At 39.9% G+C, this 15,999-nt stretch overlaps 2 protein-coding genes across 5 annotated transcripts; both read right to left on the bottom strand.

Annotated features, from left to right (window-relative positions):
* Nucleotides 1–2: 2 nt before the first annotated feature.
* On the bottom strand, nucleotides 3–5,235 carry LOC132978873 (nucleotide sugar transporter SLC35D2-like). The gene is made up of 13 exons (XM_061044215.1): nucleotides 5,013–5,235; nucleotides 3,206–3,239; nucleotides 3,028–3,114; nucleotides 2,871–2,938; nucleotides 2,706–2,777; nucleotides 2,552–2,620; nucleotides 2,349–2,451; nucleotides 990–1,082; nucleotides 838–905; nucleotides 678–756; nucleotides 510–592; nucleotides 360–427; nucleotides 3–245 (listed from the first exon to the last, which is right to left on the bottom strand). Exons 1-13 carry the CDS (start codon nucleotides 5,207–5,209, stop codon nucleotides 235–237), a joined length of 1,032 nt encoding a protein of 343 aa, XP_060900198.1. The 5' UTR covers nucleotides 5,210–5,235; the 3' UTR covers nucleotides 3–234.
* A 1,020-nt stretch (nucleotides 5,236–6,255) lies between these two features.
* On the bottom strand, nucleotides 6,256–14,301 carry serbp1b (SERPINE1 mRNA binding protein 1b). 4 transcript variants are annotated; one of them, XM_061044213.1, is made up of 9 exons: nucleotides 13,923–14,301; nucleotides 12,704–12,884; nucleotides 12,295–12,435; nucleotides 11,368–11,439; nucleotides 10,957–11,031; nucleotides 10,484–10,670; nucleotides 9,047–9,112; nucleotides 8,748–8,933; nucleotides 6,256–7,957 (listed from the first exon to the last, which is right to left on the bottom strand). In XM_061044213.1, the coding sequence occupies exons 1-9, from the start codon at nucleotides 14,176–14,178 to the stop codon at nucleotides 7,895–7,897; spliced, it is 1,227 nt and encodes a 408-aa protein (XP_060900196.1). In that variant the 5' UTR covers nucleotides 14,179–14,301; the 3' UTR covers nucleotides 6,256–7,894. The 4 variants fall into 4 exon arrangements, with proteins under 4 accessions (XP_060900196.1, XP_060900194.1, XP_060900195.1 ...); XM_061044211.1 differs by having other exon boundaries at nucleotides 8,748–8,936; nucleotides 13,923–14,300; XM_061044212.1 differs by having other exon boundaries at nucleotides 6,256–7,954; nucleotides 8,748–8,936; nucleotides 13,923–14,300.
* Between the last annotated feature and the right edge of the window lie 1,698 nt (nucleotides 14,302–15,999).

Raw genomic sequence — 15,999 nt, 5'->3', positions numbered from 1 at the left:
AATACATCCTTTATTTGTTTATTAGTTTGTATGAAATTAAAAAAATATAAGGCCCTTTATCTTAATCAAAAATTAAAAAACTTAATAACATCTTATTACTTTACATGATTGTAGCAAACAAGTGTGCAGACATTTAGAACAAACTCAATAATGTCACCATGTACAACACTCAGGCAACATCAAAAGCATCCTAGAGGTTTGTAGGTTTTCAGTGTCCAGTCCTGTCTCCATTGTTTATGCCTTTTCTGTAAAATGTGAAGAAAAACATTAAGAAATCTAATGCATGTTATACTTATGCAGATTTAAACCTTAAGACAACATCATGTAAAAGTAGTTTGGAAAGTTTTGATGCACATTACTTAAACTGTTCTTACTCGTTTGCCCGTGTGTGAAGGTGATGTAGGAGTACACCAGGCTACCAGCAATGCTGTGGGAGACAACAGGTGACAACATTTGTTCCAGGACAGAAAAGCTCCTCAATAGTATAACCTAAACGGTACTTGTTTTACCTGATATTTAGACCTATGAAGTTAGTCCAGCTGAATATGTAGTCTCCACCAAACACCATGCCAATGTAGGTCACCAGGATGTTCTGTAGGAATCACACACGGTGTCATGAGTTATCTCATGTAGCCCACAGAGTGAAGGAGCAGCACGATAATAGGGATGTTACTCACCTTAATGCAGCCGATGATGGAGGTAGTGAGAGCTGAGTTGTACTGCGTACACAGCATGATGGAGTACATTAAGATGAAGCTGAACAACACATATAAAGAGTTAGAAAATAGCAGTAACATTTAAGGTGATCAATAGATTTGTGATCGATGTAGAACTTACCCCATGACACAGGAGAGCACAAACTGCACAACAAACATCACATCAGACCATCCATTGTACTCCAGCGCCTACAATAAAACACACACAGGAGAGTATCACCACTATGTTGTTGTACACTACACCATGCATGTGTGTAGAGAGGCTTCACTTACGGTTTGAAAGTCCCCTGAGTAGTAAGCATACGCCGCAGTGGGGAAAATCATGATCAGAGCATTGTAGTAGAGGAGTCCGTATTTTCCGAGCTCCTGCGGGAACAAAGTCGTTTATTTTATTTACTCAAATTCTTTATCAGCTCATTTAAATCAGACTCTCTTTTTTAGGAGATACCTGTTTACAAAAATGTACATATAGAGTTTTAGAAAACTAACAGACGCACAAATATTAACATAAATGTACAACACATTTTCACAATTTGAAACTCGTGATGTGACATTTGTTTAAAGCAAAGTATACTTACTAAAGAGCCTGATAAATTAACAACATGCAATGCAGTACTCTCCTGTTATTCAAAGCTTCTCATAAAACTTGTAAAGGTAGCTAATAAATGTATTGCCATTGAAACGGTGCAGCCAGGATTGTAGGTTATACCATGGTATCTCTAATAGCATAACAGAATCATTTTTTCCCCTCTATAACATCCTAATGGGTCCTAATCCTAATTGGATATGGGTAATAGCCTTGATACTGTATGGTGATCTTGAGGATAGCATACATTTCTCAAGCATTTAAAAGAAGCATAAATATAAAGAGCAAGAACTGTAATGTATTGAATGTAAACTGAATTGCCTGATTGGGAAAAGAGCCAGTGGTATATCACACATTACTTTATATAATACATTGACTACTGCAGCTCCTTACTGGCAGGTCTCCCTGCATGCACACTCAAATCTCTGCAGAAGATCTCCCTCCACTGGCTCCCATTTCCTGCTTGAATCAACTTCAAAACCATGTGGCTAAAAAAAACCGCTGTTCCTACTGCTCCCGCCCACTGCACTTTGCCAACAAAAGGTGTCTGGTCCAACCTTCAAAACAGGGCCCAAGGTTTCTAGCTTGAGTCTTCTCCTCTGTTACCAAATATCATTCAATCTGCATTAATACTTGAGTCCCTTTTTACCTTTAACAAAAAGCTGAAGTTCTCTTTCATGAACACCTATGCACTTAATGATATTGATGACAAAAGCCTTTTCTACATGAAATTGTAACAATGTAAAATAGAGTAAACCATATAAAAATGTACATTACAGTTTAGGGTAACAGAGACAATACTGTGTTTATCATTTTGTTGTTTATATAGGCTAAATCAAAGAGGGCTGAGAATGGAGCCTTGGGGAACACCAGTACTATGGGGATTGGACTGTGAATCAGTCGAGACTACTGTCTGATTTCTACCTGAGTGATAGTCCTAAAACCATTAAGTGGACTTTTCATCAGTCAATTACATGCTTGACAGTAAGTGAAAAAAACAATGCATCTTACAAAAAGTAAGGTAGGAGTTACTGCTCATTGCTCACCTTAGAGTCAAGTTTCTGCTTCACATAAGCCCCGCTGGCTGCTGTCAGAACATTGTTCAGCATTATGAACACATATCCTTCAAGGTCAAACGCTAAATCATCGCTACAAAACACAGAAAAAGAACAAGATGCATGCTTGAAAAAAGTGCCTTTGAGTTTGATGACGTCCGTTTATGTTGTAAATACTCTATATCGCTTCTCACCTGGCAGCAATCAAGGCACCAATGATCATAGTAAAGACTGTGCTTTTTACTGATGTGGAGAAGGTCTTTCTGTGAGAAAATCAATAAAATGGATCATTAAAATAATTTACTTACAGATGCAATAGCTTTCTTGTGTTGAGGAATTTCCACTTACTTCAGCAAGAGTCCCTCAAACACCATGGTAAGTAAAATACTGAACCTCCTTAAAACTGTAAACATGGGTAAGCTAGAAAAGAGGAAACATTGTAAATTTCATTGTGTAGTATTAAAGAAAACAACATTTTATATTATGAGAAAGCAATAGAAAACAAGTACTAACTTGAGTCGTTGTGTTCCAAAGAGCCCTGATATTTGATTCCCAACATACAGCAAAGGCAGCGGAAACATCTGGAAAGACAAACAAAGCACTTACACATTGGGTTCTACATATTATCATGTATGTAATAAAAAGTCTTCAAAGTACTTGACAGTCTTACCTTCCCTGGTATACTCATATCCATGTCTGGAAATGAGATCACACCAAAGAGTTTGCCAGTCCTCAGAAGTACGATTGTTGCAAGCATCTGCAGAGTTATTTAATCAGAGAGACTTAGCACATCAGGATCCTTTTATGGCTCAACAGTTAGTATGTGACTCAAATTAACACCAACTTACTTGGCCGATTCCGACACATGTTGACGATGGAAATCTGTAAAACATCCAAATCCCAGTTTGAATTAGGAAACTTGCTCAATAGTACAAATGCCCTTCTGGGTGGTGTTACTAGAGCCTGGTAGATATTTCAGATTACAGATATGGGCATATCACTGATGTAAAAATGTTTGTTTTCAGATATGATCGGTCATAGAAGATCTCTTTAGAACAAATGACAGAAAATAATGCTTGAGGTGATTAAGAGGTTGAGTAATGATGTGATTTGTGTCCAGCAGAGCGCTCTGACTACATACTTTACAAAATATTACCTGCTGAGCATGTAGCCGAGCACTGTCTACAACTTAACAGAGTGTGGTTTACAGAGTGTAAATATACTTTTTTTATACAACAGCCTTTTTAGTTAATTTGGATTTTCATATTGCGGCAAAATTGATTTAAAAAAAATTCATATAGGTCTAATTTCTAATTTTTGAATAGAGCTCAGAGTATTAGCCAACATATTGCATATAGTATCATATTGTTCTCCTATTTAACAAATTAAGTACATAAAACTCAAGCACTAATTGAAACATTGTGGTACTTTACAGATACAAAAAAAAAATATTTAGTATGTATAAATCATTTAATTAAAATTAACCTTCCCAAATAATGTAATAAGTTACAATTAGCCTTAGTGTATCTTCAACATTAAAATATTGATTATTCGCAGCTGTTCAAAAATCAAAAATCTAATTTTATGTTATTAAAAACTATGATTTACTCATATGCATGGGCGTAGTAGTGAGGGGGATTTGTTTCTCCCTACGTCATATTTATCAAAGTAAAGGTAAAATAGGCCAAATAAATAAACAGGATACTTCACTCTGAAACAATAAAATAAAATACCAATACCTGTTTCTGATACCACGGCATGAAAAGAAAAGAGTCCCACATGCAATATTCTGTTCTTTTTTGCTTTTAATTACCAAAGATTCCAGGCAAACACTGTGCACTGACTGAGGCAGTGTGAGGGGCAATGTTGTCATGGAGATCCAACGACTCCCCTGCTCACATTCATCATTCTGCTGCATAACAAATCTATTTTCTTTTGATAATTTAAGTGTTTTAACTCTGCTAACTAACAGCCCCCGTAGCCATAAGAGGCAAAAAAATGTAGTATCATCCCATATCTGACTTTATCACTGTGAGCTTAAGATCACGACATGACAAGTAGGGATCATGTAGAACCCCCTTAATTAAAAAGAAACAGGCTGAGTATTATTACATAATAATAATAACTGATTTTTAAAGCAGATTCTGATTTTAGTTTCGTTTTTTTTAACTGAATAACTCTCTCATCCCTAAGATCTAAGCCTACAATTTGCACAATATATTAATTTACCTGTAAGTTGATAGATATTATAGGAGTGTAATAAGCCCCAAACTCTGTTAAGAAACTGTGAGTTTTCCTATAGCTTCTCTTATTGATGATAATAGTCAATTGTTTGACTGGTCATGAATTTTACAGTCTATGGTCATTACTCAGAACTTTTAGATAAGAGAAGGGCTGTAGCCTATAAGGGGGCATATTAAATCCCCAAACCCTGCTAAGGCTCTTCTCCCATGATGCACAAATGTTGGAAGTGAACACATACTTCCTAGCTCAGAAAACTTTGTATTTTTCTCCGAGTCGGTCTTCTTCATACGCCTTTGATTCACCCATTGTAAATATCTCTTAGCTCTGCAGCTATCATCACTGATTTGCAGCTGGTCAAGAGTCCGAAAAAAAAGTCTTCCTGTGACTGTCGTTTGTACTTTGAACCTTTACCTGTAGCTGGTGAGGACGCTTTTGTTGACAACAACGATGAAAAATGAACTGACTCCGTAAAATGCCGCAGCCAGCAGCTTCACGAACACCGTGGAGCTGTCACCAGACGTGTCTGTTTCAGTTTGAGAGGATGCTCCTTCAGGTGTCACGTCTCTGGCGCCGAGCTCCTGTCGACGCTTATGAAGCTGCGCCATCATTGACGTAATAACTAACCTACGACGATTAAACGGAAGCCTATGGGTTCCTATGCGCATGCGCAAAACAATCCTCGGCAGAAAGGGGAAGTGGAGAGAAGATAAACATCATTCAGTTTGCTTACTCAAATGTGTTAAAGACTCATATCTACCGAAACAGCTCTTATGTTGGCATTACTTTTGCATTTTGCATTTAACTGTTTAGTATCCATAATGTCCTCACTTTGATCGGCTTAATTATTTATCTCCCCAACATTAATCCTGGGTGACTTTCTTAACTCCTTTTCTTAAACACCTCATTAACAGGAAAACATAAACAAACTAATAATTTTGATATGCAGTGGCTGCCAGTCAAATTGACAGGTCTTTAAAGACAAACACAAACTACTGAATAGCCTGCTATCTGTCAGCTGGTTGTAAACACATAAATGATCCTTGTTTTTCTTTTCTTTTGGAGACTACTTTTTGGGTGGTGGTTGTTTAAGCTATGCTATCCACACATAAATGACAGAAGCTTAAAACTACAGTATACAGTAGAGTCATTAAAACGTTGGTTAAAAAAAAAAAAAGATAATTGCATGTCACTTAAAATACTGAATGTAAATGTTCCTTTGAATAAATGTGTTATCTGTATCTGATTTCCCTGCTTTGTATTTAAGTTACCTTGCATGCAACCAGCACTCTGTGAGGACAAAGTTTGTGTTGCTGTGACAACAGTTTACTTTGTTCCATTAGAAAGCCCATGTCGCTTACACTTTTAATATGAACATTTCTCTGCGCTTTACAACCGGCAACTAAACGTAGAATTTAGGACCCTGTAAGTCTGCTTTCCTTTCATTAAGTTGACTCAACTGGTACCTAAGAGTAAATCAAACCCTTCTGGACAATTCTCTTCCTTCTAATGTTTATATCACGTTATCCTCGAATAGTGTAACACAAAGCTTCACAAAGCTTCATTGCACTTCAAGCAATGAAGAGTCCAAAGCATGTTCATTTACACTTTAAAATCACAGTATTGATTTTAAACAACCCAACAGCCATTGGCAGAGTACATGTAACACCTCTAAAGCAATTTATTAGAACAGGGATGTTTGCAGAGAAAGTTTCACCGTCATGTGGCTCAAACAGTCCTACAAGAAAAACTGCTCCAGCCGTCTGTATCAGTGCATCACCAGCTAGTCTTTGCAGAGCACAGCATGTAAAGCTTTAAATTAAATCCATCTTGGTCACAATCCCCCCCCCCCCCCCACCCCACCCCACCCCAATGTGAAATATACCTGCTTCATTAAAAGTTCACTGGAAATGCTGACACAGGTGGCTAGAAGCACCGTTAGCTCACTTTACATTCTGTAGCTCATGATTGTTCCACGATGACTGCTGACATTTCTTTCAGAAGATTTATGCATTTGGTGCTGCTGCACAAATAAAATGAAAAAAAAAAAAAAAAACAGCAAATATGGTTTACATAAGGGGAGAAACAATCCGCAGAGGGCTGGTGCTGATAAAACCAAGTGCTTTGAGATCTGAAAGACATTACAGAATTTCTAAGAGCAAGATATGTCCATGGTCTGTCATTCTCACCTGGATTCAAACAATCACTTCGCGAAAGACACTCGCCGTCTTGTCTGAGAGTGGCAAGTTCATAGCATAAGAATACTTAAAACCTAAGTAACTAGCTGTCAAATTCACACATTCAACCTCACACATTGCTTTCCCAACACACACACACACACACACACACACATCCATCCATCCATAACAAAACAAAATAATACAATATTTGCTTAGTGGTCCTGAAGTGAACAAAGTAGTACAGTCTGTATGACCTACAAGGACCAGCCTAAAGATATACATTGGGCCCTGGGACAGCCTGAAAACATAGGTAGCACATCTGGATCAGAGAGATACAAAGCATTACTAACAACTGGTCCACCAACAAAGGCAAGCTATCAACAGAAACAAAATAAAAGGAAAAGAGGCATTTACTTTCACTGCACAACAAGCAGAAGAATACCAAGCTTTAGTAGGAAGTCCCTTCGTCTGGTTACCCATCTGAATTTGTGCCTCGCAAAAGGATGGGTACTCAGAGTCAGAGTAATTACACTTTAAATGCATTTTAAGCCATACTTCAGATATCTAGTACAAGATTCCTATGTAGTGTAGTGCTACCACATCAGTGTGCATTACTGGGAGGAAAATCTCCGGTACAAAGTCTTTTCTAAGATGACCCCATAATACTGAGCTGCAGTCATGAGGGGAGAAAAGCACAAAAGCTTCAGGGGAATTAATACACACACTTCAACCTAATTGCAGAAATGCAGTAATTCAAGCAGCACATTAAAAAATAAAATCAATGAAGTATGCATAATCTTTGAAAAAAAAAAGGGGGGGGGAAAGTATGAAAACATCCCTGCCTTCATGTTTCTAAATACAAAACTTCAGTGTAACAAGAGGTCCTTTTTCTCCATTTTTTTTTGTCTTTTGTTCTCCTTTAAAACGGGTAAAATTTTGTCCTCTGGTGGTGTGAGTGGTAATGAGATGACAGTCTTTTTTGCCATTTAAAATCTTTCTTTTTTTTTTTCTTCTTCTTTGTTTTCTTATATATTTGAAGATGTGGTAAGCATGCAAGCCTCGTAGAGGAGGGACCCGGAGGGGCTGATGGGTGGGCTGGTGGTGGAAAAGGAGCCTTTAGGCCAGAGCTGGGAAGGCCTCAGGATCATCCACGTTGGGGACTGACACTCCACCAGCCTGCTGGGACAAACGGATAACAGAACGAGTGTTAATGAAAATTACAAGGAACCTTTATATACGTTAATCAATAAGATTTGTATTATACACTGAGGTGTTATCATTTAGATGTCCCTCCATAACCAAATAATATTACAGGATTATTAATAATATATTATAACGTGCTGTACTCCCCCAGCCTGAGAGAGAGAGAGAGACCGACAGCGTGCACATACATACGGGCAGAGAGGTAAAGAGGGAGCAAGGGCAGCGAAACGCTGTGTGTTTCTTCTCCTGTGTGTCAAACCTTTTTCTCCTCTACTGACTGGCACCTCACGTCTACACTGCTGACATGTCCGTCAGTGTTTGTGTAGTTGTGTGCACAGCATAAAACGGCTGGTGTGTGGCAGGCGGAGATCAGCACAAAATCGACTATACTTGTGAGGACCGGCCGGTCACCAGTCAGGGCCAAACAGGCTGAAAATGGGCAGATTTCAGTGACGTATCAATCAGTGCACCTTTAATTCAAAAGAGAGTAAGGCTTTGATGCCATGTTTTCCTTCTTATAATTTTAATTTTGAACGTTGAGATTCAGTTACCTCAGTACACAACCTCAGCTCTCCGCTGACATTAGGACAGTGTGTGTGTGGGTTTAGCATTATGTGGTCACTGGTCTGTTATTTCAGGGATGTGTGTTTGGCTGCAGGTTTTCCAACTCAGTGCTTTTACAGCCTGTTCACAGTCAGTGAGCTGAAGCTTTTGTGAGAGACACTAAACCTTTATTGTTTGCAGTGACAACAGCAGTTATTGTTACCTTTTCGGAGCGTCCTCCGCCACGTGCCGTCCTGCTGCCTCCCCCTCCGCGGCCTCCCCTGCCTCCACGGGCTCCCCCACGCCCGCGGCCAGGGCGGCCCAGGTCTCCAAAGTTGATCTCCAGTTGAGATGTGATGTCATTGGCTGGTTTGCGGAAGTGGTGGTCACTTGGGTCGTCAGGGTTGGCCTGCTATATAAACAACAAAATATAACATTTTTAGTATTTAGTGCTGTATTTAAACCTAATAGTTTTCCTACAGACAGAATCTAAACACTAAACATTTGAATTGCTGCAGGCACCTTGTGGAACAGAGTTGGTGGCTCTACTTCTGTCTCTGCGGTGTCGATCAAAGCTCCAACAGGCTTCTGAAATATGAACAGAAAGAGGCTTTTCATCAGTTTTACATCAAACATACAAGGATCAGCCCCTGAAACCAAGCCTGTGCGTTCTACAACGCTCAAAATAAATAGAAAACAGTATGGCCTTCAGGCAGTCATCTTTCAAACTATGTCTGACAAGTTGGCAGTGCTTCAGTAACCCTCGCATATCAAAGGAACAGAGTCCTGCATAGGCAACCTCCAGATTAAAAATAGAAACACAATTTTTGAAGTAACGGTTTCAGTAATCTGCCACTGGTTTGAAAACTGGGTGCACGTTTTAAACATTTGCAGATTCTTTGTTTGAGGAATTGTTACTTTTCTGTCTCAGTATCAGTATAAATGTAAAATCCTTCAGTTATTAAGTTATATACTTCAGGGATGTGATCTGCAGGAAATATCTCCCCATCACACACCAACACACCACAGGTGTACAAAAAGTAAACTAACTTATAAAATGCCCAGATATTGTGCCTACAAGTTCACTTTCCTTTAAATATGACTTCAGAAACAACCGGTTGGTTGTAACATGAAATGGTTAAACAGTTACTGTTTAAAAGATGACACCATCAGGTACGGGGGAGGGGATCTTAAAATGTATTCTTTTAAGCACCAAAAATATTTTCCCTTCATTTTCATCTTTGAAACTATTTATGTCTGATCTGTAGCATTTTAACGTTTTATTAACAGAGGGGGTCAGGATGTAGCATCTTTCATACATACATACTAAAACGTTTTACTAGCAATCCTGTCATCACACCAGGTTAGTGAAGAGAGGCTTGTAGAAGAATAACATCTACAACGAGCTGCTGACCGATTAAAATAGCATCAGAAGGTTCTGAATTGACATGAGACATTTAGCACAATCTTAGCTTTGAAAAAGCAGCAGAGAGCGCGAGGAGACCGTCCGCTTGTTTAAATGGCATTTTATGTTATATTTAATGGTATTGTCAATATCATCAATATGAAGTTAAAACAGGGATCTGTAATATACAGAAAGTGATGTTTCTAAAGTGAATATAGATATTCACTGTCACAGCCTTAAACCTTTATATGTGCTTAAGTTCCTTACATTTACTCACTCTACATCTCCTGATGTCTTTACTTTATTGTGTGCTAGAAAATTAAATCAATTAATCAATTGTTTCAACTAATTAATATTATGAACTATTGTGTCTTTGATTGGTTTCTGTGGAAAATTCTAACCAACTGTGTGACGTGTGATGAATTAAAACAGGATGGTGTGCAGTGCTGGTGCAGACAGCAGCAGTGGGTAAAATAAAAAGAAACTATCTTCGGTGACAAAATGGTTGAGCTGCAGGGGAACAACGGTTTGTAATTCTTGATATCAATAATCACCTCGCTAACATCTTCACTCTTGGACTTGTGCAGCACGTATCCTTTCTTCCACTGGCTGTCAGCTCCCTCGTTGGGCTTGCGGATGTTGAACTCCACTTTGGTGCGCTCCTTGTCCTGCATGGCCTTCCACTCGTCCAGGGTCATCTCTTTGGGGCCTTCGTTTTTCACTTCTTCGACCTCGTTTTCTCTAGAATGCCAGCACACAACAACGTTGGAACCTCACAGCTAAAAGTGCCAATCCTCTTAGCTCCAGGCATGCTCTGTAATCCTGAGGCTAAAAGGTCAGAAACAATGCTGATCCAATTTGCACCAAAGCTTTGTGACGGAAGTGCACATGCAGAGGTGCCGTTTGTGACGCAGAACAGCAACATGACGTAAAACTGGTCTGGTACTTTCTCTGAAGTAAACACACGATATGACTGAATATTAGATATCAGCTGAACCTGAACGTCTGACAGAAAATGAAGACTCACTTGTTCTCAGAGCCGGCAGGTGCATTTTCCTCTCCCTCTGGGGTCGTCTCAGCAGCAGCAGTCTGTTCAGCCTCACTGAAAATAAACACGCACAGCTGGATTATCAAGTGAAACATGATATCTTAACTCTATCTCACTAATACAAAAATACACACCGTACTGTGTGTTGTATCTATTTCCTCTCATGCAATTACCCACTCTGACCAAAACAATATTTTCCCCAAAGTATACTGTAAACCCGAAAGCATAACATGTACCAGACCCTCCGTTGAGATGACTGAATGTCTGTATTTTCACAACAACAGAGCCACTTAACATAGCCCACTGATATCCAGTATCAGCTGTGCATCAGCGTCCTGCAGACAGTTAGGCTCACACAAACAGGCTGTTTGTCTCTTCTTACAAACTCACCTCACTTCTTCCTTCACGGTGCCCCAGTTGTTCGAGCCGCCTCCGGCACGCTTCTCCTCGCTTTTCTGATTGCTGGAAGAAAAACACACGCTGATGCATGTGGTCTCTGGATATTTGGTAGAAAATGGTCAAATATGCCAAAATGATATCAAAGTTGACATTCTGATTGAGCATCCACAAACATTAAAGTGAAGATGCACATTCATAAGGATTAAAAAAGCCTACAACAAAAAGCTCATTTTGGTGTTTACATTGTTTGTAGCACAGCTTTAAAAATGTTGGTGAGATTTAGGATCAGAGGAAGCACACACTCTTCTATCTGAAATGACTAAAACCAAAACATTGACAACCGTGGTCAATACTTGACAACAGCCATCAATACTCATCCATAGTTGATGTTCAATGGTTATAAATAGCAAAATAGCAGACATGTGACTATTCTCATGGGAGGGGGGGGGGCCTAACAAAAAAATCAAATAAATAAAATACCAACACATCCAGTTGAAACCCAGTATCAGGATATTTTACAGATTATGTAATTTAACCCTTAATTATGGATTGGAAATACTTGAACAATTATTGTTGTTTCTAGCAGCTTTAAAGCTCACAATGAACTCTCATTCTGAACAAACAACAACCCTCTGACCTCACGTCGGTATTCAAAAGAAGCTTAATAAACAATACTTGGAAAAACAAGTGTACAGTGTTGATCTAAAAAAAAACAGGACTTTCTAACAATCAGAGAAGAGATCAGAATCCACAACAACACTGTAGAATAAAGTGTTACCATTGGCAGTAAGAGAGCTTGATAAAGTTATAGCCAGATGATAAATGACAGAAACAAAAGAATAGGATGCTCCAGTAACGAGTCATTTCTATTTGTGGACTCTTAGTTCTGCTACTGGTCCTGGTTTAGGACTGACTCACGATTTGTCGTTGCCGCTGTGTCTGTCAAAGTCTCGCTTTCCGCGGGAGTCAAAGCCGTCTCCTCGGCCCATACCCCGTCCTCTTCCACCACGTCCACCCCGGCTGCCACCACGTCCTCTCGGGGGCCTGTCTCCAGAGGGCCTGAGGGACACAAAGAGAGTGTGAATTTTAAATTATGTAAACAACTTGTTCTCAGAGGAGAACTTGGAACTTATTTATATGACAAGCGCACCTTTCAGCTCAAAAAAAAAAGTACAAATGATTTATGCTATGATGTTGTGATCGAGTGGCAGAAGAATTTACCAAACACTTGCTTGCTATGAATGCCTCCACAACTATCACACCAGACAAACTTGAGATAAGCAGCATGTGTTCATCTCGCTTCTCATCGTTCATCACAAACACTTACTTGTCGACAGAGAACTCTCCTACTCCATCAGGCTTGTCCTCTGCAGGCTTCTCAAAGCGACGCTCACGGGGAGGTCTTCGGTCCGGCCTCTTGTCTCCAGGTCGCCCTTCACCCGGTCCACCCTGGTGTTGGGAACCAGGCTGGCCCTGCTGGTCTGGTCTTCGGCCCATCCGCCTGATACCTGACACACAAACACAAAGAGTCAATAATACAGAAAATATCATTCACCCGGATGCTCTTTGTAAATTGAGTTTTTAGTGTCGTCATATGATATGACAGTCATGTTTGGGGCGGCAGTAGCTCAGTCTGTTGGGACTTGGGTTGGGAACCGGAGGGTTCAAGTCTCGGACCAAATTGAAGACCGAAGTTGGTCTGGTAGCTGGAGAGGTGCCAGATCGCTTCCTGAGCACTGCCGAGGTGCCCTTGAGCAAGGCACCAAACGACCCCCCCCACCACCAGCTCAGGAGCGCCCGCTGTGGGCAGCTCCGTCACTCTGACATCTCTCCATTAGTGCATGTCCATAAGATCCTGTTTGTACATGTGTGTGTATATTTCAGCCTATGTGTGTGTTCATGACTTACAGAGTGTAAAAACAGAATTTCCCCTTTCGGGATCAATAAAGTAAATCTTAATCTTAATGATTGCACAGGGACATGTTAACTGCCATGCAAAGTCACTATTGGAGCTCCTGATGTTTATCTATTTTCAGTCTCCCCTTTACTTTCATCACTACAGCTCACAGCGGGGCCTCTCTTTCACTTTCGGCTCTGCTGTTTGTGAACGCACAAACACGGGAAAACAAGTATTGACTCAGCGGAGATATCCTCAAACCAAACAAAGAGCCGCCTGTCTAGTTTTCTCAGCATCCGGGTGAATATTTTTGCGCATTTACTTTGCAAAGCCTGCAGCTGCTAACAGAACTGCGGAGACAGCACGGACCATAACACAACACAAGCACCGACACTACACCTTCCTGTCGGATGCTGCTGCTGCTGCTGCTGCTGCTGCTGGAGGCAACCATCCCTGCGACACAAGACGAGCAGGTGTATTCACCTGAGCTCAGTCAGTCTAATAGTGTAGATAACCTCTCCGTGAGCTTGACCTCACGCTGTGTTTGGCACTGAGCAGCAGCTAGTGGAGCTAACATGACAGCTGATGCGATAAAACATCAAAACAAACACACGGAGCACACGGGAGGTAACGCAGGTGAAGAGGTTACCTTCTTTCTTCAGGGGCACAGGAGCCTGGGACTCCTCCTTCTTGTCCAGCAGCGGGTTCTTTCTGTCCTTCTGTGACTCCTTCTTCAGCTGCTTGGCGGCTTGAGCGGCGCTCTTGGTGGACCCAGCAGCGGCCCCCTCCTTCTTCTTGTTTTCTGCAGCTTTCAGGATCTCGAACGGGTCGGACTCGTCGTCCAATAACTGGTCGAACCGGTTGGTTACGACGCAGCCGAAGCCTTCTTGCAAGTGTCCGGGCATGATGGCGCCCCTTCAGCGGGATTCACCTCCGATTCTACGAGGCTTGATGCGAACAATTCGCTGGATGCTGCCACAAGATGGCTGGGAGAGCTGCCCCTTCTCTTCCGGTGCGAGCTCCATCCGGGACATCGAGCAGAGCGGCGCGCACCAATCTGAGCACACTGCAATGTTTTTATTTACATTATGTAACAATGTGATGTGCTCCAATGTCCCCACAGAATAATCCCGGGTTTACTTTCTGACAGGACAACAAGGGAAGCCGTCAATACTGTGGTATAAATTAAATGGCTTCTGTAAACCACGTTCTGCTGAGAAATAGGGAATCATGCGGTACAAAGCAAAAAACAAGGCTATAGTTAACTTATTTGAAACTTCCCAGACAAGTAAATGCAAAACAATCAAAGCCAGGTTATTTAAATTAAGACTGATAAATAAATAAACAAACTACAGTTTAAACCAGAATAAAAACGGTAGCACAAAATAGACAAACAAATGAATAAAATACTGTTTAATATACAGAACGATGAAACACTCAATTATCACCCAGTCAAAAACAACAACATAAAAAGCCAAATGAATTAAAAGGAACACAAAAAATAAATAAATGTTTGGAAAATTCAGTAAAAAGTCACACTAACAGGTAAAGTATTTATTAGTCCAAATACATTTTGAATTCAAAGAAGGATCAATAGCCAAACTAAAAGACTAAACAAAAAAAACTAATTTCAAAAAAGTTCAGTTAAATGCCTGACTATAAATGACGGTCTTCACTTTACTAAATAACTTGATCATTTATTTGTTAATGTTTTTGTAGAAATCTGCCAAGATGAAGACATATTGACTCCTTCTTTGTTGACAGTGGGTGAATAAACTCTGCATGGAGACCAGACATACATTTCTATTAAAAACTTTGAATGTGCAGCTGTGACTCCATGCTGCTGCGTATCATAAGATTAAGTAGGATTTGTGGGTTTATAAAAAGCAGCAAATGGTGTGTTTAGGGTCAGAGCGGTCATGTCCAGTAACAGCTGGTGTTAACATATCCGACAAGTGTGCCCTCATACAGTCAGAGATAAAACTGCTGGGTATAACCTCGGATCACGACCTTTTATGGTCTAAACTAATTGATAATATTAAGAGCACGAGAGACACAAGATCTGTGTCAGCTGTGAGAAGAGTTTTTCAATGTATGCCTCCAGATGACATTAAAGATCTTAATGCTTTGGATTCACGGATCAATTACGGTTTTGTAATTTGGTCCAGTATTTCAATAAATTACAAAAAAATGTAAAGTAGCTCAAAATAACGTGCCCTGTTGTTTCTTTAAAGTGCTCTTACAGAACTCATGTAATTGACATGCATAACTGAGTGTTAGACAGAGATCCATCAATGCTTTGTCAAATTTCTCAGAATACACAATCCGAAGCTATTATAATATAATTTATTATAATATAATAGCTTGTGTGAAAGATTATTCTCTTAGTCAATCAATCAGTCTTTATTTGTATAGCTTCAATTTATTACAAATGTCATCTCGAGACACTTTACAAAAGAGCAAGGTAAAAGACCTTATTCATTATTACAAAGACCCAACGTTAATCCATCATGAGCACAGCGCAGGGTAAAAAAAAAAATGGTTTCAAATTGAGAAATAATCCTAAAAGTTCATTCAGACAGGAAATGTTCTTCTATTAAGAATTTATCTGTGTAGATGTGTGTATGCATGTAAATCGTTTTATTTGTAAGTAGAGAGAAAAATGAATGTTTAAAGACTTGTGATATTGATTATTGTAAATGGATGGCCATGTTGTTTCTCTTCTG

This window comes from Labrus mixtus, chromosome 8 (genome assembly GCF_963584025.1).
Source record: "Labrus mixtus chromosome 8, fLabMix1.1, whole genome shotgun sequence".
NCBI lineage: Eukaryota > Metazoa > Chordata > Actinopteri > Labriformes > Labridae > Labrus > Labrus mixtus.
This window is presented reverse-complemented; position numbering and strand designations above follow the sequence as displayed.

Excerpts from the sequence above, each read along its gene's own strand:
- serbp1b (XM_061044211.1), bottom strand. The coding sequence starts at position 14,178 with ATGCCCGGACACTTGCAAGAAGGCTTCGGCTGCGTCGTAACCAACCGG. Across the intron at positions 12,885-13,922 it reads TGTGCCCCTGAAGAAAGAAG|GTATCAGGCGGATGGGCCGA; the intron begins GTAACCTCTTCA and ends TTTGTGTGTCAG. Across the intron at positions 12,436-12,703 it reads GGAGAGTTCTCTGTCGACAA|GCCCTCTGGAGACAGGCCCC; the intron begins GTAAGTGTTTGT and ends TGTGTCCCTCAG.
- LOC132978873 (XM_061044215.1), bottom strand. The coding sequence starts at position 5,209 with ATGATGGCGCAGCTTCATAAGCGTCGACAGGAGCTCGGCGCCAGAGAC. Across the intron at positions 3,115-3,205 it reads CATGTGTCGGAATCGGCCAA|ATGCTTGCAACAATCGTACT; the intron begins GTAAGTTGGTGT and ends ATAACTCTGCAG. Across the intron at positions 2,939-3,027 it reads ATATGAGTATACCAGGGAAG|ATGTTTCCGCTGCCTTTGCT; the intron begins GTAAGACTGTCA and ends TTGTCTTTCCAG.